We start from the raw sequence: 24,594 nt of genomic DNA, 5'->3' as shown, positions 1-24,594 counted from the left end.
ATAATTATTTGTTTATTCTAATAATTATTCTTTGTTATAATTCAGTAAAATATATAATTTTATTTTCTATCAAATAATAAATCTCTCAAAAAAAGAAAAAATTTTGAAAATATTAGTTAAAAATTGAAAATCACATCTAATGTGAAATAGTAAAAGTTGTGACGTCAGAGAATCACATTACAGTTATCTGACTATTTAAAATCCAATATTCGTGAAGATGTGAATAATCTGATAATCTAGCTTATATATTATCGGGCGAGCTTTTAAAATTATAACTTATAAAATTATACAACTTATGGTTGTTTAAACTTCCTTATATTTGAAATATTATGCGATAAAGTACAAATATATAAAACTCTAAACTTTATAGCAACACTTTTATTATCTCTTGCCAGTTATTTAATTAGCAACAGGTAAAATATATGTGTATATATATATATATATATATGCATTTAAAAACAAACCATAATTTAGCTATGTTAAAAAAATATACAATAAAAATTTAAGTGTTTCAACTGTTTTAAAACTGGCATTCCCTTTTTGTTCTGCCTTTGAATCAACGTATATAAAGCGATCTTTACTATACAATAGTACGGGTATTTAAACAGTTGGGTGTCTAAACTTTCTACAGGTAGCCAAAGAAAAACTTGCGATTCTGAAACTCTGAATTTCCAAAATACGAGAAAGAATGCTACAAAGTAAAATAACACAAAAACGCAATAAATTATTCGAAAGTTTGATGCGGAAAGGAGGGGGGACGTAGAGCGCACAGGTGTGTTCGATGTGCGCGAATGTAGCTGCGGTAAAGAACCGCAGAGTGGTCAGAGGGAATCGACGGCAGGGTGACGGAGCGCGAGAAAGGAAAGAGACGCTCCGTAGCGGTACGGTAGCCTCTATTTCGGAGCGGCCGTTAACTCTTACGGATTTCGTAAACGCGCGAGCAGCTACGAGCGAACGAACCGAATGAATGAGCGAGCGAGTTGAGAAACGTGCGCGAAATCCTTCGCGCGCCCGATCGTTACGCCAACCGATATGGGGCCAAGGACACGCTCGAAGGCCAATATTCGAAATGACACGTCGTCGGTGCAGGTCCACGACGACGCTGCGAGACGAGAGAGCGAAGAGAAGAGAGATCGAGAGACTCGAAAAAATATATATATATATATATATATATATAGAGAGAGAGAGAGAGAGAGAGAGAGCAGGGAAGGAAGAGCAGCGCTGGAAAAGGAGAACGAGATTTCGTTCGCGGAAATCCAAACGCGTTTCTACGCGAAAAGGTACACGAACCCCTCCCCTTTCCCTCCCACCGACAGAAATAACCTAACGCAACCTCGGGTCAATATCGCAACGCGGATCCTCGCGCGACGTTCTCCGAGCGGTTAGTAGTTGCACTCTATCGTCGCTTTTCCGCAACAAGGTTAGTAGCGACCGCGCGCGGAGCGGATTGATTTTCTCCGGCGCGGCGGCCGGTTCGCGCGCACTATGTGACGTGACAGAACACGATATTATCCGTTTCCCGGCTACACCCGCCGGCCCCCGCCACCGCTTCTCACCACGATCGCCTGCTGCTGGCGTCGTTCTACGATTACGCGAGCGTAAAGCCCGATTCAGACGTAGAGGAGCGTGGACCTTCCCTCCCCCCCCCCTCTCTCTCTCGCACGAGTTTCCGTATTCCCTTACGAGAATTGATATACGAATCGACTTGTTAGAATTAGAGCATCGCGATTGTATTTGCAGTCGAGTATAGTCGCTCGCGAGTTTGTCGAGGCCTTTTTATCGTAACCGTAATATTTATTCTCTATGCGACAATTGCCAATCGAGGTGTAACATTTAAAAAGATGGTACTTGATAAAAATAGAAATTTTATAATTATGTTTTTTTTTAATTTTCAAATTTTGAGAATGATAAGATGACATCTGTATACTCTCTACTTAGAACCATATATAATTAATAATTAAACTATATACATGCAAAGCGAATATGGATTAAAAGATGTTTTAAATAAATGCAACTGAATATTCACGTATACATTTCTTCGGGCTTTAGATACGGTGTTGCTCTCAAGAAAATATCTTTATAGCAAAGCTATTCATGTAACGGTAGATTCTCTAAGATGACGCGAACGCGAAAGTGAATGTTTCCGCTGAAACGGTAGGAAAATCGCGCTATCTAAATCACGTTTCATCTTTACATTACGTTATATATCGCCATGTATCGAGCGATGAGCTCTCAAAAGTCTATACACGTAAAAATTATCTTCGTCATCGTGCATGCGTGCCTGCGTACGTACGTGCGTGCGTGCGTGCGTGCGTGCGTGCGTGCGTGCGTGCATGAGCGCGTGACGAAAGGAATGCCAGCGGAAATCACAACGGTCCAGAAGAAGTCCAGACGTTCCGAATTTCCGGCGAAAGAGCCCTGGCGAGAGCCGACAACATCGCAACGTCGGCTTTGCCTCGGCGATGTTGCCAGGTTGTGGCAGGGTGACGTCACGAGATATACGAGATATACTCTGGGGCGAGCACGTAAAGCGGCGACGAGCTGGCCGAAGCCTGACTTACGCTCGAGAAAGTACAACGCGATCCTTTTGTGTTGCGGGGCGGAATAAAGAAAGCAGAATAATCCTGCGCAAAATATCACGAGATGATCGATATTTGAAAATGTATTTTTCTTTTTTTTTCCATAGTTTTATATTTATGCGAATAAATTAAAAATGTTTTTTTTTCTTACTTTATTTTAAATATGTATTTTTATATGTAGGATATGCAAAAAAAATCACGATTCTCTCACGAAATATATAGATAAAATTGATTAAACTTTTGTTTGTGTGTGTACATACACTAAATCAATTTAATCAGTTTTACATTTTTTTATTTCATTTGATACACACATATGTTATCTTCACTGCAAGATATAAATAAGGTTATTTTGCCTCTCTCTCTTTCTTTCTCTCGGTTAAATGATAATATAATTTTTATCAAGTACGATTGATTCTTGCATGACGCTAAAGTAACAGCTATCTGATTTTTCTGCAAATAAAGAGGAATTTTTTGAAATCTTATCGGTCATGCGATACGCATTCGCATCTTGTCTTGTGGTTTCCAGCCATTTAAAAAGTTACAAATAACTGATATTTCTTACGTCATGCACTGCAAATAACTGTTTTCTCAACGCGATTATGCCATCGTATCTTACTTTTCGTTGACTTATGAGATCAGAAGAAAGGGTTTGTCGTTTAAACCTTAAGCTAACATTATCGTTTATCGAAGAACTTTACATAATCTTATCGCTGATATCAAAAATTCCATTCCACGCATCACAAAAATGTATAAAGAAGGAAATAATATTCGTTAATAAAAATTCATATTACGAGACATTATTTTTTACTTTTAAAGAATAAATATAAAATATCTAGGCTATTATATTTGTAATTAGAAAAAAATGTTCGATAGGCTTGGTCATAGAGAATTTCGAAATTCTGTATGATTGGTATTTCCGGAAAGAAATATGTCGAGCGAATGTTACATAATAATCGAGTCGATTTGGATGGCGCGACACCGGATGCGTTGCATCGCGAATTCAAGGTGTCGAATCGATTCGCCTCGTCGGCGGGAATTCTCGCCACGTCTGATTCTCGCGTAAGCGACTCGATCGATCAAGGGCGTCCGCGGTTATTCGCATATTCGTCTTTCGTTCGCATTGATCGGCGAAAAGTCCGTTCCGGTCGTTTTCAAAGAAGGAAATGACGATGAGATATAAATGAAGCTTTTATATAAATTTTTATAAAGCTTCTGAATAAAATAATCGGTTATATATCACGTCAGATCCCGTGTAATAAGACTAAAAAAACCACACGCCTTCTTTTCATTAAATACGTCTCGGATCTTGATAAGACTAATTAAGAGAAATGTTACTTTCATGTTACTTTTATTGCTTAGTTACGTATATTTAAACGGTGTTTCTGAATATGACACGGTAAAGTGTTTATTTCTACCTTTTATTGATCTAGACGCGTAATATCTCATTCACAGCTTTCAGATATTAATCGAGATTTATAAAACACTCGTTCTCTGTCCGCAATAATCTATTAACGTTGCATAGATCTGCTTTTCTTAGCGAACGTCATGAATATCTGAAACATAATGAATTTTCTTTTACGGCAGAGCGATGTATCGCATGGCGCGCCAATGTGAATCATCACGATCTAAAGATCGATTCGAGACTTTAATATTGCCCTTTACGAGAGGCAAAATCCGACGGGCTTGGCGGCTGTAGCATGTGTCGATTCATTCTCATTCTGTCGCGCGATAAAATTAGAAGCCAGACGGCTTCTTCGATTTACAGCTGCGCTGATCGAAGCGGCCCTGCAGTGATTCTCATACGCGTCTACCGGCCGTCTCGATCGGCCGGAAATTATTTTGCAATGCGGCGATATAATTGCCCTATCGGTCGGCCCCGCGGAAAATTATAATCCACGACGACATGGGAAAAATTCATCGCCGTTAGTCGCGCAACAAAATTTCCGACGTTTCTGCGTCGCGCATCAATTGACGTTCTTATAATAAAAAAAAAAAAGTGTGAGCAAAAAGGGATTACTTTATAAAAGACATAATATTAAAATATATGTGAAATTGCACAGAAACCATAATGTATATACCATTCAATCTGAACACGTATAAATACTTTTGTTTTTAAAACTATTAAATTCTATACTATTTTCAATTGATTAAGAGTAAAAATATGGTAATCAATAAGATACCTGCACCCTAAATTTGTTTTCAATGATGATAAAAATATGATATAAATATATACCTTTATATGATTTTTTTTTTAAGCGGATGCAAAAACACTTGTCTGATTTATGTACGTGGAAAGCATAATATAATACTTATTATTGATACTGATAATACTTATTATTGGGTCACCGTTGCGGCGTTTTATTACGCCATATTCCTTCCTTCGCGAAGGAACGGCCGTACGTACGGTCAATCGGTGAACTATCTTCGTTATCTCGTCGCCAAGGTGTGTGTATTCTTGGTCCCGACTCGATAAATAATGTTTGGCGCATTTCGCCCCCTCCCCGCATACCGTAATATACAGACGGCACGTGGCCGAGTTATCCAGAGAGGTCAGGCCAAATTTACCAATCGCTCCGGCGTCTGTTCGATTTACTCATCGGCGCGTGTTTGCGCCGTGTGAGAGCACCGAATCAGTCTTCTTCGGCTGCCTCGTTATCGGTCTTCCGCAAGATGAAAACCCGATTACAAGCCGAACAGCGATAACGACCTCCAAAACCGATCGACATCGTACGTTCGCGCGCATTTTGATTCCAGTTTATTACGCGAAGATATTATTCAATTTTTTTTTTTCTAAGAATCGATTGATGTAAGACATAATTTATTACATCTGCCACTGAGAAAAAAAAGTTGTTGCTTTCACTAAATGTGTTCAACTGATGGTTATTTTTTTTAATTGAAACATTTAAGTATTTAAGTCAAATATACGTCATGTTAAATTTAATATGTCGTATTTAACTTAAATATTTAAATATTTCAATTAAAGAAATAATAATCAGTTGAACACATTTAGTCAAATCAACAACTTTTTTTTTCTCAGTCTGCTCAGTCGACGTTGGCGCATCTTAGAGATGATAACGCTTTGCTTTGGTCAATCGACACATCTTTGAGAAGAGAGATAATATATATTTTATTATTATTTTATATAAGAGAAAGAGAGAATCGATTTTTGCGAATTTAATTTTCTAGCACGAATACGTGTTTTATATACGAGCCGCATGCAAGAGGCAAGAAACGTTTGTTTTCCTGGATACGAGCGTAGAGACGACGACGACAATTGATAAGCCGATTCGTCTAATTATACTCTCCTTGTCCCCGCCATGGTCGAGGCAAAGATCATCATTCTCCCTCGCTTTAAGAAGAGTTCACGTTGCGATCTCATGCTGTATACACTATGATGTCAGACTGATGTCATTCGCGCGACGGCTGGATCATTCGCTGCGGCGCAGCTTCGCGAGAAAGTATACATGCACGATATACATATACAATCATGACACGACAATGTTTGCCAAATTGCACGTCACGTCACCGTGTTAATGTTGTGCTCGTTTTCCTTTTTTTTTTTCTCTCTCTTTCATTCGCGCACGCAACATGGAGGGGCCGACATAACAATCAACGTAATCAACGATTACCGCAATCCCCGTCGTTAGCGAACATTCCTGGCATTATTAACGAGCGTATAATGATTCGAGATATGATGTAAGCGTTCGCGTATTATCAATATTATGTAAATAACCGAGACGTAAACATATCTCCCAGCATCACTCACTTCGACTCCGAAATAGATTAACAGTTTGATATAGATTTCTCGCGGTTTTTAATATATAGCAATGATTACGAAATACGCCATTACGAGTTATATAAATTATTATGAGACCTCAGCTAGACGAGATATCTCGTATTTTGACAGCAAAAATATTTATAAAGGAAAGCGATAGTTAGGTTTAGAAATTAGAGTTGGACTTTTTTTTTGTAACGATTTTATAGCGTTCGTCGAAGTTGAATTCGTCAGATTTTTACCATCAAGTTTTATTGTGTTATATGTAAATTAATTATCGATGCTGTAATTATTGCGAAATACATCATAATTACGGCTCGCGATGCAGTGTAGAAATAAGGCTAATGTTGGAATGCTTGCACGTAGTAATCCTCAAAACTGAACTGCTCAAACTGAAAGGTTGACATAGCGCTTAGCGCATATGTCGTTTCGTCTTTTGATAACGCTGGCGGATAATACATTCGCGCACCTACACCTCGGTGTTGTTCCTATCGACCGGTATCGTTCGTCGTGTTATCGCTAAGAAAAACCGATAAAATAACGCGCCATTCGCGCGCCGTCGAGTCAGCGGGTGCTGCGATAATAACGATCATTGTTTATGCCGCAGAGATTAGAGCGAAAGGAGACGGAAAGACACGTTCGCGACGAGCACTTTGTCAAATTTTGACGTAATAAAATGTCAAAAAATTGATAAGTTATGTAGTTATGATGCAAACAGGAAATAAATTTTTTTTTAACTTTATTTTCTCTTGTGAATCAAATATATAAATCTATCGGAGAGAGAGAGAGAGAGAGAGAGAGAGCGAGTTTATTGTAGGAGTAATTGCAGCTGAAAAATAATATATGTAAATCTTTCTCTCTATACAATATTTAAATATATAAACAATGACAGCTCCATCTGATCGTCATTACATTTGAGTTATTGCTAAAAAATAATTATCTGTGAAAAATTTTTAAATATCTTCGGCATTTTATTCGGAAATTTATTTATTTATTTCACACGCAATTCGAATCGTGCAATGGTGGCTGCATTCTGTAGCCTTCCAATTACAAATTTCTCTGACCGCTTGCTTAAATTTATTCATTAAAAAGCAAAAGCATCGCTCAGGATAATTGCAAAAATTCAGATTCGATATCGACATTATCATCGCGACGCTTCTTTAATAATTCGGACATTTGATTCGGATATCGTTGATGCAGCACGGAAATACCGTTCTTGGAGTTTTCGCGAGTGTAAAACCGGCCGCTTTTATGAAGAGTGGGCGCCGGAGTGATGTAAACGTGAGCGCGCGCGCGCACAGTATGCAGACTCCCTCCGATCCCACCCCACCGCCACCACCCCGCTCGTGTTTCGCACTTTGAATCCCGGTCGCTGCCTACGTGTCCCCCTAGGGCAATCCGTAGCGCGCATGCGCTGCTTTGCTATTATGACGTCATGCACCATGACGCCACAACGCCCGATTGGCCGAGCGCGTCGTTGCCGTCGTCGTTGTCGTCGTCGCCGCCGCCGCCGCGTCGTAGCTGTTCCGCGGGGGGTGGTGAAGAGGAGAGGAAGGGACGACTTGGCAATGGCTCGGTATGGGTGAGGAGGGGAAGACGCGAGCGTGAGAGAGAAAGAACGAGAGAGAACAAACGAACGTGGTGGGATCGGCGGCGGGATGGGGGAGAGGGGAAGGGAAAACGAGCGCGTAGAGCCGAGCGCAGCCGAACAAACGCGAAACGTCGGGCGCGCTCGAGGGAGAGAGAGAGGGAGATAGGGAAAAGTACCGTATCGAGGGAGACGATACTAGTAATCGGGAGGAGGGAACGACGGTCGCGTAGCCTCGGTTTTACCGCCGCATTCTCCGAACGTTCGTCTCTTCGTACGCCAGCCTAGCTAGACGGACGTGCGTATCGTCCTGTCGCGCGCGTACATCCGTATCGTTCGGCGTTTCGCGTGTTCGTTCCCGTGTACGGTTTTGTTCGGAGCGGTGAGAAACTGAGAGAAGAATTACATACACGTTATTATTACGCGGAGGACGAGGACGGCGGCGGCGGCGGCCATCGTGCCCGGTGCTCGCTTCATTTCCCGGTGTGTGCGGGACACAGATCAGTGATATAGATATTGCGTCTCGGCGTCTCTCAGTCAGTCCGTTGTACAAAAGGCGCGTCGTTCGCGAGTGTTCTCTCCGCGGATTCCCGCCATTCCCGGCTTTCCGATCGTTCGTTTGATCGAATCGGAGCGCCCTTCGCGGGCGTCGCTTCGCGCCGTTCATCCTCTCGCGGCTCATGTGCCCGCGAGCCGTGGTGACGACGGAGCGCGCGCGAGACGAGTGGCAATTGACGTTATCGTCGTCGTTATTTCGAGCGACGGCTATTTCTCGGACGAGTAGTGCGGCGGAGGCTCGTATTTTCCACGGTCGGAATCGATCTTTGCTTCGCAAAGTGGCAGAGTGATCCAAGCGGAAGAGGCGAGAGGAAAGAGAGACGAGAGAGAGAGAGAGAGAGAGAGAGCGCGTTGTGTGGCGGAGAAAAGTCGTAGATTGTGGTGAACGAGAGGAAATAGAGCGAGGTGTTACTGTAGGACGACTCTAGTACGTAAGAACGCAAGAGATACATCTCGCGGTTAATAAGAGGTACAGAGCGTCCCTCGTTATATTACACATACCGAAAGATCGAACGGTGGATGTGTAAAGTGATATAAAGCTATGGAACGACGCAGAGTGGACGACGACGATCGCGGTATCCGTCATCAGCGTGCGAGCAGCGGCGGTTCCTTCGGCGGCAAGATGATGGGCAAGCGTACGCAGTGTTACCTGTGCGATCTGCCCAGGATGCCCTGGGCCATGATAATGGACTTCTCGGAACCGGTGTGCCGCGGCTGCGTCAACTACGAGGGCGCCGACCGCATCGACCTCGTGCTCGAGTCGGCCAAGCAGCTGAAGAAGGCGTACGGTTTCCAGGACGCCAGACCGTCGTCCGCCTCCAAGACCTATCGTACCACCGCCGGTCACACGGAGCACAACGGCGGTGGTACGAATCTCGACGTGTTACCGATCCAGAATACCAGCCAGACTCACTCGCGTCACCACAACATCGCCAGTTACTCGCAGCTGCACCATCGCAACTCCATCACCGAGTTCAACTCTGGCACAGCAGCCGCGGCTGCCCAGCAGCAGATCAGCCGTCAACACGCCGGCGAGGAGGCCACCCATGAGATGGCTAACGGCATGAGGAGCAACAATGTGCGTCTGCCCAACGCCCATCTGGCCGCTGTGGCGCATCACGTGAACCTCGGCCACAATCGCGGCATCACCCAGCTCAAGCGCGGCATCTCGGCCATCGACGAGGACGAGCATACCGAGAAGAGGCTGTCATTGGAGGAGCAGCACCCGGTCAGGCCGCCATTGACGCGCGGCGACTCCATGCCGGCCGTCAGCCTCGCCGTCAGCTACATCCCGGACAGAAACAAGGAGAAGCATCCAGTGAGAGCGCCCAGTTTCGAGACCGCCACTACCTTCAAGGCCAACGGTGAGTTTCCTCGCTTCTGGGACACGCTCGCGCTCACTCGCGCAATCAATGATGGTGGTAGGTCGTCTCCCTCGATCGCCGCTCTTCGCCAATCGCCGTCCTTTCTTCGACAATTTTCCGCGTAGCGTTTTCTCGAAACTTGACGAGGCGAAAAGAATCAAGTACAAGTATATCGATGCGGGATTTACGCGCTCTGCCTTTGCCTTATCGGTTTATACTTTTGTTTTTCCGATTACATCGACTTTGGATTCTCTACGTAAATCTCGCCCTCCTAAGTTTCATCCCAAATGCGAAATACATAGAGTACGGATGACAAAATTCAGAGAACGTTTTAACATAATTATCTTTGCAAATTTATGCGATGTTTAGGAGTTTCGCTCTTATTGTATAGTGTGTATCTTAAAATACAATTCATTAAAGACTGCGTGAAAAAAATCTAATTCTTCGTATTGAGACAGATTATGAGATATAACTCATCGCGGATTTTTTATTCATAAATCAGAATTATTAATCATTGATAATTAGTATTATAATTGATCAACGATTAAGAAAAATCTTTCGAAAATTGATTTTTTTTTTTTTTAATAATCAACATTTTAAGATCCAATTGGCAAACATAATTGAGGATGCTCGACAGAAATGTAAAATGCGAGTTTTGTCGAGCGTTCCGTCAGTGTTTTCTCGTCAAAATATAACTCTCAGGGATCGCAATTCCGATGAATATCATAAATTGCGAATCTCTTTTTTAGGCATAGTCAAAGTTGGTCAAGGTTACTTTTTGTTATGCTCAGGTAAATGAAGGATTATTTCACCTGTAGTAATGTAGAATTCGACAGTTGAATATATGACACACGTTCACCGTAATAGAACAACGGAGTTTTTTTTCTTTCTTTTTTTTTTACTTTTTTTCTATTCGTGCCTTTCTCTTGAAAAGTCGATCCACGGAGAAGCTCGCGCGTTACGAGGCAAAAAGTGTCCCGAGCAATCCGCAACCGTATATACGACGTGCACGGTAGTTAGGTCGACGTAATTTTTTTTTTTAGCGGGCGGCGTATTTTATCGGTCGTTACTATAAATAGTGGAGGAGAAGGAGGGCTGGGCGCGCGCGGCTGCACACAACTATCATTCGTGGCCATCTGGCGCGAGAAGGCAACGCACACGCACACGCGTGTATATAGATCGACACGACATAGAACGACGACGATGACATAGCTCGGGAGATCGCGCTAAAGCGAAGAAGTTAACGTCCTTCCTCGTCTCCTCGCTCCGCTCTTTCTCCTTTATCCTTCCTCTCTGTCGTTCCCCCTTCCCCTCAGCTGTCCGTCCCTCTCCTCGCCTTCAATCGGCGTCCGAACGCGTACAAAGAGACGTACGTCGAGCACGTGATGGGACGACCAAAAGATACATTCAGTTGCCATGCCGTGACGTGTCGAATCAGGTGACGTCACGCTACCGCTGCTACCACGCCGCCGTCGCCGCTGTCGTCGTCGTCGTCGTTGTATTTATACTCGATGAATGAGACGGTCGTGTGTCGCTCTCGCTCAATAACGAACGAATCTCGCTTGTGGTCGCCAAGCAGCTCCGCGTTTTAGAACGGAGCGTTGCATTAACGCAACGTTATTTTGAGATAAGCGCGGGATGACAATCGAAGTGACAGATGGCTCCGCGAAGCAACGACGGCGATAAATATTGGCCACGGTCGCCGTCGATGATTCTTCGCGCGCGATTCTTTTCACACGTCACGACGCGATATAAAGTCGCGTCTAAAGTGATTGACTTGCTTTGTTTGCTCTTTAATGAGTTACGAACGCGAGCGTTGAACCGATAATGAATGAGGGAAAAAGATCACAGACACGCACGAATGACGTCAGTCGTAATTATCTTCGCCCAACATCGCTGTTTCGGATTGTACTCTTGCAAAAATATATACTCACGAATTTTTTTATCAAATTTATAAACTTTATATATATATATATATATGGACAAAGGGGAATAAATGGAACACATTAATGTTACTCGAAATTTCAATGAGACATTTCACGGTATTTTAAAATTGAAACTAAAGTCGAGTGACGTTTCGCAGTACCCGAAAATCAATTTCGACGCATACCAAAATTTCATGTAAAATTGTGATGTTTATACTTGAAGTACGCGAGCGTACCTTGCGCGCGCATCATTCGATGGTACTCGACTGTACATCGAGTGAGTGCGTTCACCTCCCTCCCCCCCAACCGTCTCCATCTCGTTTCTAGCGTACCGTGACGCTCGATCTTCGCCCTGGCGAGGTTTTTCGCGCCACCTCCATCCCGCTTCTCTCCATCTCCGGTCGCGTTGCACACGAAACCGGTTGTCTCCTCCGCTGCCATCATCGTGACATTTCATCTGGGATAACTGTAGCGTGCCCCCTTTTCTTGCTTCTTCGCGCGTCGCTTACTTTTCGCGCTGGTAGATACGCGGGCTCATTGACAAGCGACGATGACGATGTGCCGCGCGCGTGTCGCCGTAAGCTAACCCAACCTAACCTGACCTGACTCTACACGCGAGCGGCACGGTGACCTTGCTTCATCGACCGTTATTTGGACACTGCGGGACCACTTTCTAATCATCCAGCCTTTAAGAGCGCGTTTACGGTTATATTTGTGAAATATAAATCCTCCAAGGTTCTTCTTTCAAGATCCACGCGAAGAAGTAAAAAGAGAATAATATTTACCCATTCTGTCTTTGTCGAAGTGTGTGAGTTTACGAGTTGTTGGGATCGCGTCATCCTTTAGCTTTAGACGGATGTTTATTTTTCTCACGCGAGTCTCTGTTTAAATTCGCACCTTGTTCAATGTTACGGTGATAATGTAAGAATCTGATTATGAAATCTTTGTATTTATAAATTTTCATCCGACTTATCGATGTAGAAATCTTCTGTAAACGAAGCATCGTCCAAAACACATGGCTTTCAATCGAAACGAATGTTTCTCGATTGTCCGTAAATAATAAATCTTCAATGACCCGACAAGAATCGCGAATCTGCCTGTTGTTTTCGAAACACTCGGTGCAATGACGTTGGACGTCAAACAGCTGACAAGGAGGAAACCTTTGTGAAACGAAAAATTTTGATTTTCATGAAACTTTGCACACATGTAGGGATGTAAATAAACAATTTTAAAACTTGTCAAGTGTCGAAACGATATTAAAGAGTGAAATTACTCCTCATATATAGAGTGGCTTTCTCGATATATCTCGAAAACTATTTGTGATATCAAAAAATGTTTATAAATGTATATAAAAGTTTCATGGTAAGAACACACCTCTATTTAATCACTTCTATTTGTTAAAATTTAGAAAAAATCAATTTTTTTGTACATATTCAAAGAAAAATTTGTACTCGAATAAAAATTTCATTAAAATCAGAATTTTTGGGTTCGCGAGGTTCTCTTGTATTTAATATATTGTCGCACTGGCCGATATCATACGCAGCTGTGTTGTTATCTTATCTGATGATGGCTGCAGGATAATCAGCGAGAACCATCGTGTTATCACTGTTATTCAATGCGAAGTGCGCTTCGATAAAAATATTTCAAATCGCTCAATCTTTAGATTATATCTATTATAGTAATTTCATCATCATATATTTCTCTCTTGCAAATGATAATGATAAAACTTAGATATTAATTAAAATTTTATTTTGTATATCTTAAACATTTTTATAAAAAATTTATTACCTTGCCTGCTGTAAATATTAGCGGAATTATATGATAATGTTGATAATGCCGAGATATGGTTACATTGATTTGTTATCATTGTGAAAATACTATTGCAACAAAATGACAGAGAAAAAGCTTGTGAGAGATACAAATAAGATTTTGCTTATTTTTTCTTGTCAAGATTTTTTTTATTCTTCAAGTTACTGTATTTCCCTTCAAAAGACAGCGTTCACGTTTACGTACGCAAGTCCACGATAAAAATAGATTACCGCTGGCAAAGATTGGGGGTCTGGAAATAAACGCGGATTGTGAGAGAGCCTTTGATCCAAAGAAATCCCGCTTGTGCTTTGATTCGACTTATCGATTATTGATCTTTCGTAATTAATTGCTCACTAAATTTTTCCCGATTTTACTCGCCAATGTGTATCGTCAATTTTTATTGCGAGAATAATTCTGTTAATCCGTATGATTTTAACAGAGTTTGTGAAACACATATAAAAATCAAATTCAATTTTTAACGCTACAAATATGGAGAATTCTTTATGTTTAATAAAATATCTTTTTTGTTACATGTAAAATATTTTGTAAAATAAAATATTTTTTAAATTAATTTTGTTGGTATTTTTTTTTTATTTTGACAAGTCAATTATTATAGCCCCTCTTTTATATCATTGAGAGAAACATTGTCTCAACATTTGATTTTTTTCATAAGATTTTCTTGAGAATCGAAATCAATTATTTCTTGCATCTGTATTTCTATGCATCATTCTGGACTTCCATTCATCTTAGTGTTTGTATTATTTACAAACATACAATTATTATATAGTATTGACATTATCCTTAAAAAAAATTGAATTTCACAAGTGGACTTGTGGAACTCTATATAAATTTTGGCCATTTATGCGTACATATTGTATCACTATATCATATTATATCATATTATAGGTATTTAAAAAATTAATGTTTAACAAATATTGTATTCCTGCGCATAGTTTATTTTACAGGAAGAACTAATGTAAATTAGATGATTTCAATTTAATTAATTTTTTTCCTATTTTTTCTATTTTATATATTTCTTTCTGTTTAGATAATTTCAGGTATTCAGATGATTTATTATGCACATAATATTGCGTCATTAACTGTAATTTACATAATATTCCGATTTCATATCACATAATTTCTTATCGCATAACTGATTCTTTCATGTTAAAGGTCTCCACAAGAAAAATCTCTGAGTCATTCTCATATTTGTTTAGTACTAACAAAGTAATTCTGCATAAATTAAGGCATGTTAATAATTGGTTATATGTGACAGATCAGAGAGAACCGGTGTGAAGTTAGCACCGCATTTTCAAAAATCAGAGAGAAGGATATATATATAAGTTCTTTTTTCGCGTTCGTATTCTTTCAAACTCGGAATGTCCGGAATTGTACGGGACGTGACCTGTGGCGCTTGTTTGCGAAAGCATCTCATTTCGCGAACGTTAAGCACGTACGTTACGTCAGTTTCCGAGCAGCAACGTCAGTCGTGATCAATCATGCGGCAAGAGTGGCGGCGGCGGCAGCAGATACGATCAGTCGACTGGCTGTTTGACTGGCCGAGCGCTCTCACGTACGCGTGTACGTGCGACGAGGGGGCGAGGTGAGAACGGGCGGAAGGAGGGGAAATCGGAGCCACCAATTTGTGTTCCTTCTCATGTGCTAAGCATATAGAGCGAAATGCCAAAGCGTCTTTCATCGTATTAGATGGAAATGAAATGCGATATATCTCTAAATGCAGAGAGTTACGTATTCATTGATTGTATTCATGTCAACGAGATAAATCCTTCATAGCGGACACGTGTCAACGTACATTATGCGCATCAAATAAAACGAATGATAATTTCGCTTAGCATGACGTATTCAATGAACTTTTGAGAAGAAAAAAATGTAAACATTCTAAATATATCACTTATCATACTAATCATATATCATATTCGGCAATTTTTTTTTATTTTTTTTTTTTTTTATTTTTATTAGTCACTATATGTATACATTCTTTCAATATAATTTTCTCGTTTTTTGAAGAGAGAGAAGCAAGTTAGGAAATTAATCATGGATGTATAGATATCTAAAAAGAGAAATTAAACACAAACAATGCAATTCTAGTGTACATTGTTTAGATATAATAATGATTAAGGGCTATTAAGATATAATAGCGAGAAATAAATGTGGAGTTTTACGCGAATGGCAAGTTTTGCAATGATCGCTACGTATTGCAAGCGTTTACGTTACGCTCAATCATACACAATGGCGCATAAACAGATATCTCGCTCTCCTGCCCTACGTCACCGAGACGAGTTTTACATATGTATGTATGGCAGAGAGCGCGTGTACACACGACAGGCATAAATGCGCATATCAACGAGGAGTACGTAGGTGGAGAGGGAAAGGAAAGGGAGCGGGACGGAGGGTCGTACTTTCGAAACAAGGCCACTAGCTGACCAGCCGACAGCGATACGTAAAGTCCAGGGATGTGCGAATATACTCGCGAATGAATTTACGCGTGTAACGCGTGTCGTATACGTTTTATTGCTACGCGTGAAAGACGTGTCGTTTTTCGGTGCGCGAGTTTCGTAATGCGATCGCAAAATATACACGCACAATAATAAAAATCTGACAGTGTGTAGTCTATAAAAGAAAAATGAACATAAAAGAAGACAGAGAAATAAACAAATGTCTTTTTAAAAAATTGTAACGAAAGAAAATATAGCGCGCGAAATAGTGGTTGACTTTTTTAGACATCCTGTATACACAAATGATAATTCAGTGTAGATATTTAATATTTAAAAATATATATCTGAGAAAAACATTATATTTGGTGAAACATTACATATACGATGTATAAGATTTACTTTCGATTTCAACTAATTCCCGATGAAGATTTCAATTTGCACATGATTATAAAATTATCGTTGACATTTAAAGAGGAAATGTTGATTCGAGTCACCGCTTAAGCTCGCTTTTGCCGTGAATCATCGAGAAGAATAACATCTTATTTTAACGAGATAAAAAGAAATAATAACATAAACATAATCATAAATATATTTTTTTATATAATTCTCTTATTGATATAATCACATAACTGTTAGTAACAATGTGTAAATAAAAATTTATTCTGATGACGCTTTAGGTATCCTTTTGATATTTCATGTATCTGCGTGTAAGATGTTACATTTTCAATTTTACAAAAAACGCGCGTAATTATAAAAATCTATAGTTAAATACTTGGAGATTAGTGACATTTAATAATGCACGTAGATAGTGTACTTTGATTAGATTACAGATTAAAGAGACGGAATTTATCAGATCAAGATAAACGATGAGTGAAATTTCATTCGAATAAGCTGAGAGTTAACATTACAATCGAGTAAACGCGTGAAATATCTAAAGATAAAGAACGATCATAAAAAAAACTCAAAGAAGCAAAAAAATATTTTATTTGAATCTTTTATACATTCTCTATGAAATTATTTTATTTATGTATAATTTAAAGAGGGAATATTAGAAAATCTATATAAAAAATATGTATTCGAGATAAAAGTGCAACTAATGTTTCTTTCGCCATCGATATTAAGAAAAATTAAACCATTACAAATCAATCTAAAATAAAAATTTTCTTCAATTTGCATACAAGACACGTTTCCATGCCGAGATCCATCAGATCCGTTCGTTATTTATCGTTCTCGCCTTTTTTCATGGCAGGCTTTTCGCGCGGATATAAACCGACCGGTTCCGTTCGCGGAAGCAATGCGAGAGCAATTTCGTTTACCGAGAAACTCCGCGCGGAACGGGATTGGCGCTGAGGGAAACAAACCCCGCTATAAATCGCGAGCGCGCGACACGGCCCTGATCGAGTGTGACTAAGCCGGGGCCGCCTACGAGCGTGATGCGATGTGTCGGTTTTACGTGAGAGTCGCGCACGCGTTTTCCCCCCCTCGCGCGTCTCTCCCCTCTCCCCCCCCTCGTCTCGCTCGCTTCATCGCGTTGTTTCTCACTCGCGAAGATAGAAAGAAGAACCTCGCTGCCGGTCCTCGCGCTCTATAGGAGCCGTCACGGAAAAGTACCGGTCACACGTTTACCCGGTGGCACTCTATCTCCTCTCTTTGTCTATCCTTTCCCTCCATTCGCTCCGTGCAGCCGTAGGCGAGGCTCTTCTCGGTGACTCGTACACACACACACACACCAGCTTGTGACGTGAAGAGGATCGGAGGGGTGAGAGGGAGAAACCGCGCGTAATCTGCACGCGGGATTGCGTGTCACCGCGACAGCCGTGACCGAATGATGATTCTTACCGTTCGTGCGGCCAAAGTTGACTGTTGATATGCGAGCCATTCTCTCTTGCCTCGCACGGACCTCTCAACCCTCGGAAAAAAAAGATCGATACAATATCAACGTGTTTCGCTTATATATTTATTATATATATATATATATATATATATATATATATATATATATCAACACGCCAGCGAAATACTTGATATTATATCGGCACATTTATATATATATATATATATATATATATATATATATATATATATAGAGAGAGAGAGAGAGAGAGAGAGGCTGCATGCATATTTTAGCAGTTAAAAATAGCATCGACGCGAACAGGGATGACATTTTGTATTTCTACAAAACACAGGCGAGACGAAGAAAAAATATTGTTATCGAATATATGGTGCATAACAATTTTTTTTTTATAATATTAATATAATTTTTTATAAATATTATATAAATATCATATAAATATCATAAATATTCAAGAAGGGGAGCTCCAGCTATATCGTATATATGATACGTATAACTGGAACTCTTGCCCCCCCCCTTCCCCCTCTCCGATCATCAATTATATTATCGACGCGTTCTTGAATATTCATAACGCAATTAGCGAATTTTGAAACGCCAATCTTGTTTATATAGAACATTTATCCGTGTGATTTTTATACATATTATGATTATTTCGCTTAGATATTAGCATTCTGTTTGTGCTTATAAATATGCAAACGTCAACGATTTGTATTATTGGGATATCTCTATTTGTTCTATTTGTGTCTACATTAATTATATTAATATTTTAGAATCACAATTGTGTGTGTTATTTAGCATTATTTTCATGCAACATTTCAAGGTTAATGCGGGCATCGCGCGTTTCAAAAATAACAGAATCAAGCGTTGGAAAAAAAAAAAAATCTTGTTAAGATATTTGCTCACAACACATCTGCATATTCGATAGAAAAAAAATTCGATATCGAGCAATTGCGTGATTAATGTAAACATAGAATTCAAGTACGGAATATCGCACGCTCTAAAGTTCGTTTAAGTTCTCACTCATGATTTATTATGCGGAGACTCGTACGTGTGATTCTGAGAGGTAGCGATATATATACATGGAAATTACATAAGTTTGGCGTAATATTTGGGAAAATATTTGGAACACGTATCTCTCGTTGATGAATAACGCGCGTGAGCGGAAATGCGTTAAAGTCCGAAGACGAAGTCAATCGGACGCGCGCGTACAAAGGGCGTCGCGCCAAATGCGCGTAATTGAAACAAGTATATATTCCGCTCGGTCGTGACGAATTGTGATTAGAGGGATATAACGAGTGAGCAGCGAGACGTATAAATGAATTGTGCTCTACGGGGAATAATGGCGCAAAGAAAAAAAGGAGAGACGATTGCCGAGCTTGTTAAACGCATCACATCGCGCGATTTTCTCACAATCGTTTCAATTCAATTCTTTGAGTCACTGGCAATTTTTTTTTTACAAAAGGAATATTAGTCTCGACAAGATCGTTAAAGATCAATAAAAGAAGTCGAAGTAAGATAAATTTTATTAATCGAGATTGTTGAATTTCCGCGTTTCTGCTAGTTTTTAGATCGAAAATGTGAAAGAAGCGTAAGTGGAAATTATACTTTGACAGAGATTGAATATCGTATATATTGTTTGTATGATAACATAGTATCTGCAATCGGACTGTATGATACATAAAACATCGGATAAACGATCGGCGTGTGTCGAAGGCCAATAATGATACAACGCAATACGGTAACGTGGCCGTGTCGTGATGTGTCATCGTCTCATCGCAGTCTGCGCGTATATATATCTACGCGATCCGCGTGTTAATGGTCTTGGCGGTTTCTTAAGTGGCTCGTCAAATAAACATTATGAAAATGCACTGCCTTATGACAATCGTGACTATGACTGATTTTCCGGTATATATAACGATAAGCAAAATAGTTACGAACGCGAAATCGACAAGCATGACGACGAACGGCGTGATTGATACGAAACGCCTATATTTTTATTTATTTACAAAAATGGATACATTAAACGTGTATTTATATTTTGATTATCATTTATAGTAACTTTAAAAAAAAAAATTAATAATTTTTCTTATTAATATTTATTTCTAAAATAATTAAAGTTAGGTTGAAAAATTAATTTAAAAATGATATTAAAATTTTATATATGTACACACACACTTTTGTATTTGATCCCTATTTAACTCTAACGCACGGTTGATAGATATTAAAATATTTTTAGAAACAATGTCTATTTATAGATGAAGTCAAAGTTTTCAAATAAATTTAATCTCGCAATAAATAGGAAGTTTTATTTCAAGTTGCCGAATCATTTCATCTCAAGTCGGATCCGTGTAGATTTCGCGGAAATTTTGATTCAAGGTCTGTAGAGCACGAGTTAAGAGAAATAATACGGTTCACTGTTATTGACGTAATCTGACGTGCGCGAATAACGATTCACTTATATACTTGCCTCTCGTTCTCCGTAATCGTCTCGTTACCATTTATCGGCGTTGCGTCGGAGGGAAAAAGGACATTTATTTCTGCTCGCCAATGAAGTCATTGTGCTATAAAGACAGATTATTATAGGGGGATAGGACATTCCACGGAGATTGCACATGGCAAAGAAATGAAAATGAGCAAGGACAATCTAAATTCTCGATAAGTGACGTTAGCTTGACGTATTATCACGCCACGTATCGATCACGTTCGCGCGTTTTTCTCGGGACAGCTTCTAATATCGCGTGTCATTCATTTTTTTCCTTCAGAAATCTCGTGCTTCGATAAGTGTGTAACGCTAGCACCACAGAAAACCAAACGTTGAATGATAACTGCAACAATATGTATTCAATTTGATCATTGAATCGCGATGCAATGTTATTCTTTATCCTGCACATTAAAAATAATAATTTAGGAATATTCCTTTCCCCTCAAAAAAATCGTTTTAATAATTACTGCATTTTTTTGAAAGATAAATGGGATTGAAAAACATGACGTCGTGCAATCTTTAGAGAAAATATCATGAAAGACGAATAAAGCGAGAGATGAAAAAAGTAAAAAAGTAGAGAAATATAAAGCGGAAAATAGAATTGTATTATTTGTACATTTCATCTTTTAATATTCTGAATCTCGTTTGAATACGCCTTTAATATCTGCGTCGAAAAATTCCCAGGATTCGATACTTTACGTCTCTCTCTTTCTCTTGCGTATATTTACGATACGTTTGGATGAAGAAGCGCATATTTTAACGATATATATTTTTATACAGGAGCATATGTTGGACCGTCCATACCGTTGGCACCTGCCAACGTCGCGGCCAATGGTGGAGGATCGCCTCTTCGTCCGAGAACGAGTCCTCCACCACCGCCACCGCCGACGCAGGAAAGTGCCAACGATAATTCACAATCGAATCATCATCAGGTATGTAGATAAAATGATGGTACAGTTATCACCTTAGTAGAGCTTGGCCAGTCCATTCAGACAAGCTATATTTGTTTGCACCTTCAATAAACGTTTCCTTCCAAACAAATGAGCCTCATTATACAAACGTATAACGTACTCATAATTTGCAACTGATGAAGATGATGCTTCTTCTTTTAGACCGCGGCGAACGGACCATCACCGATGGCCGCCCTAATGTCAGTCGCTGATAATCTAACATCACCGGAGCCCGTGCCACAGCCACCGAATAATCCCAGCCCCACTAATAGAAGTCCGCCGACGACAGCCGCGACCGCTCAACAACGCAGCGCTTCTAGAGGCTCTCAGCATAGCCCGAATAGTACAGACAGTTATGGTAATATATTATATTACATTTTTTAGCTTTTTGTATCTATTATCTTGAGCTATAAGCAATACTCTCCGCATTTTGTAAATTACACACTCACGTCTTATCAGATATAATATTGACAAATCGTAATATCATCTGATTAACGGAAAAATATTTAATATATTAAAATCAAGCTTTTCATGAAAGGTTAAAACATAACGAAGAACGACAATCGTTAATCTGCAGGCTCCACAGGCAGACGGTCCAGTAGTTCAAGGCAGGTGTCCTCGACAACCGTGACGACATCCTCCGAGGGTGCGGTGGCTCAAGCTGCTGGCGCTGAACCGGTCTCGGCACCGACTCTGAAATGTACGCTATGTCAAGAGCGTCTGGAGGACACGCATTTTGTTCAATGTCCCAGCGTGCCGCACCACAAGTTTTGCTTCCCGTGTAGTCGGGACAGCATAAAGAGGCAGGGTGCTGGTTCAGAGGTGAGTGATTCGGATTATCTTTTTCTTAGATGCTCTTTTCAATCGAAATCATGATACTTATCGACAGTGTTTCCGTTCTCGTTACAGGTTTATTGTCCGAGTGGCGAGAAATGCCCGCTTGCGAACAGCCAAGTACCGTGGGCTTTCATGCAGGGCGAGATAGCCACTATCTTGGGCGAGGATACTGCGGGTACTGGGCTTAAGGTTAAGAAAGAGAGAGAAACTTAAAAATTCTCTTTCAATGTCTATTCAGGGCTCAAATTTTCTGTCCCCCTTTATTCAGAGGGGCTATTATGGTTGGAACCATGAAGGGTTTCGCCAAACGCTTTTGGTAACGGTGATAAATAGTCGTTGGCGATAAGCGGAGGAAGCCAACGAACGACTCGAGCCAAAGACGTTGTCTGGTGCAGATTCTCATGAAGTTGTAATGTCATCCATTAGAGATGGGTGGGAGGGGGAGGAGGAAGTGGACGATTCGGTTTTGTTTGAAGTCTAACGATGCGTCTTGATGTTATGATCGATACCGTACGGTATTTATCGATTGGTTTTGAGAAGAAGTCTTTGGCAAATTGCATGCTGGCGATCGGTTGTTTTGCTGCTCATGTATATACGGATTTCGTAGAGAGCGGTTAATTAACGCAATGGAAGCAGCACATTATTTTTCGTGGATTTTTAATGAGAAAAGCAGCACACGTGTTTAAAATAGCGACGGTGAACAACGATGATGATGATTTGTTGCCCGGTTTGGGTTTGTACTTATAGGCTCGATATGCCTTTCTTCATTGTCTCTTGTAATCGCGGGCGTAATCGCTCGCGTTTTTTCACACAATACACATACACTTACATGCATACATATGTGCGCACACACACACACACACACACACACACACACACACACACACACACACACACAAATACATGCACACATTTCGAGATAAACTCATTGACTTGGTATCGCGTAACGCACATGCGGTCCGCATTGTACTTTATTTTTTTTCGCGCGTGTCCGTTTAGGATGGTCGTGATTTTAATTAATAACTAACGCGAAAGATTGCATCACCTTCATGGTGATCGCCGTCCTTTTTCTATTTTTTTTGTTTGTATACTCTTTCTACCCTATACTTCGCTCGTTGTATTATATATTGAAACATATGGCAAATATTCTCGGACCCAGCGCACGGGTTTTCTGTACATTGTGTATATGTGTACATACCTACATTATATTAATAAAGCGTATAACTAAAAAAAAAAAATTTTAACGATTTTTAAGTGTACAAAAGTCTATGTATTCGTTTTTGCGTTCTGTGTCTTTTTAAATTATTATTATCCTTTTCACTTCTCTTTTGTGTCTCTTCTTTTTCACTCTTTCCTTTTCTTTGTTCTCGCGAATAAAGTTGTACGCTGTCATTTCTCTGAAAGACTTTTTTTTTTCGTGTAGAGACACGCGACGCGTTTTCCTTCTCTATTTTCGATTTTTTGCTCGCGAGGGCACACGACGTTGCGTTTTATTCGCGTTCTTTGTAATCGCGCTCGTCCGGTCTTTCGGGGGGGAAAGAAAAAAAAAGTAGAAAAGTCACGCGAGATACGTGACCACATCGCGCTATTCAGTCACTCGTAAAAAGCGAATTATATAATATAATGTTTGACTATGCAACGTCCACTTTCGCCTTTAGTTTATGCGCTAGACCTTTAGTCGAGGGCATTTTGATTTTTCATTTTCACCGATGAAAAAGGCACGCCCGTCAAAATAGGAACCACATACTCGCTATGTCTAAAAGATAAAAAAAGTGAAAGGAGAAAAAGGCAGGCAGGCAGGCAGGCAGGCAGAGACAACTCGCTGGAGGCGCCCGAGTAGGATCTTTTTGCGTGCGACGATCGAGCGATTCTCTCGCGGAAAGAGGGACCCGTTCCCGGGCACGCGGGCGCGCGCGTATATCCTTTTGTATATATTTGTACAAAAACAGATCGGCACACAGTGAAAAGAGAGCAGTTGTCGGAAGTTGTCGCGGGGGGAAAAATAGAAAATAAAAAAAAGAGAACACATACATACACATACACACATACTGTGTCGCGCCTCGTTATGTTACGGACGAATTCCACCGAGAGTTTGAGATATCGCTTTCTCGATGACAGCATGCTCCTCGATTTAGCGGCGACGAGTAACGATATTTCAGGTTGATGTTTTGCGCGTTCGCGCGACACGATGATCCTCTTAAAGCGTGTCCAGACTTGTAATGTTATCATTATATCATATCATTATGTCATATTGCTGTAAAGTTATCGATGACATTTATTTGTCACGATTCGTTGTCGTAATTCGCATAATTAAAACCGAAAGGTAAAAAAATAAAAAAAGGTTATGCATATAGATACACATTCTGTCCTTTTATATATTACACTAAAAATTTTCTTACACGCGATATAAATATATATA

The 24,594-nt window shown here is 40.2% G+C and overlaps 1 protein-coding gene across 2 annotated transcripts; it reads left to right on the top strand.

Annotated features, from left to right (window-relative positions):
* The first annotated feature begins 8,014 nt into the window (after nucleotides 1-8,014).
* On the top strand, nucleotides 8,015-24,177 carry LOC126859441 (probable E3 ubiquitin-protein ligase IRF2BPL). 2 transcript variants are annotated; one of them, XM_050610737.1, is made up of 5 exons: nucleotides 8,015-9,864; nucleotides 21,169-21,320; nucleotides 21,501-21,696; nucleotides 21,925-22,160; nucleotides 22,248-24,177. In XM_050610737.1, exons 1-5 carry the CDS (start codon nucleotides 9,042-9,044, stop codon nucleotides 22,386-22,388), a joined length of 1,548 nt encoding a protein of 515 aa, XP_050466694.1. In that variant the 5' UTR covers nucleotides 8,015-9,041; the 3' UTR covers nucleotides 22,389-24,177. The 2 variants fall into 2 exon arrangements, with proteins under 2 accessions (XP_050466694.1, XP_050466693.1); XM_050610736.1 differs by having other exon boundaries at nucleotides 8,037-9,864; nucleotides 21,916-22,160.
* Nucleotides 24,178-24,594: the final 417 nt, after the last annotated feature.

Source organism: Cataglyphis hispanica, chromosome 3 (genome assembly GCF_021464435.1).
Source record: "Cataglyphis hispanica isolate Lineage 1 chromosome 3, ULB_Chis1_1.0, whole genome shotgun sequence".
Lineage (NCBI taxonomy): Eukaryota > Metazoa > Arthropoda > Insecta > Hymenoptera > Formicidae > Cataglyphis > Cataglyphis hispanica.
This window is presented reverse-complemented; position numbering and strand designations above follow the sequence as displayed.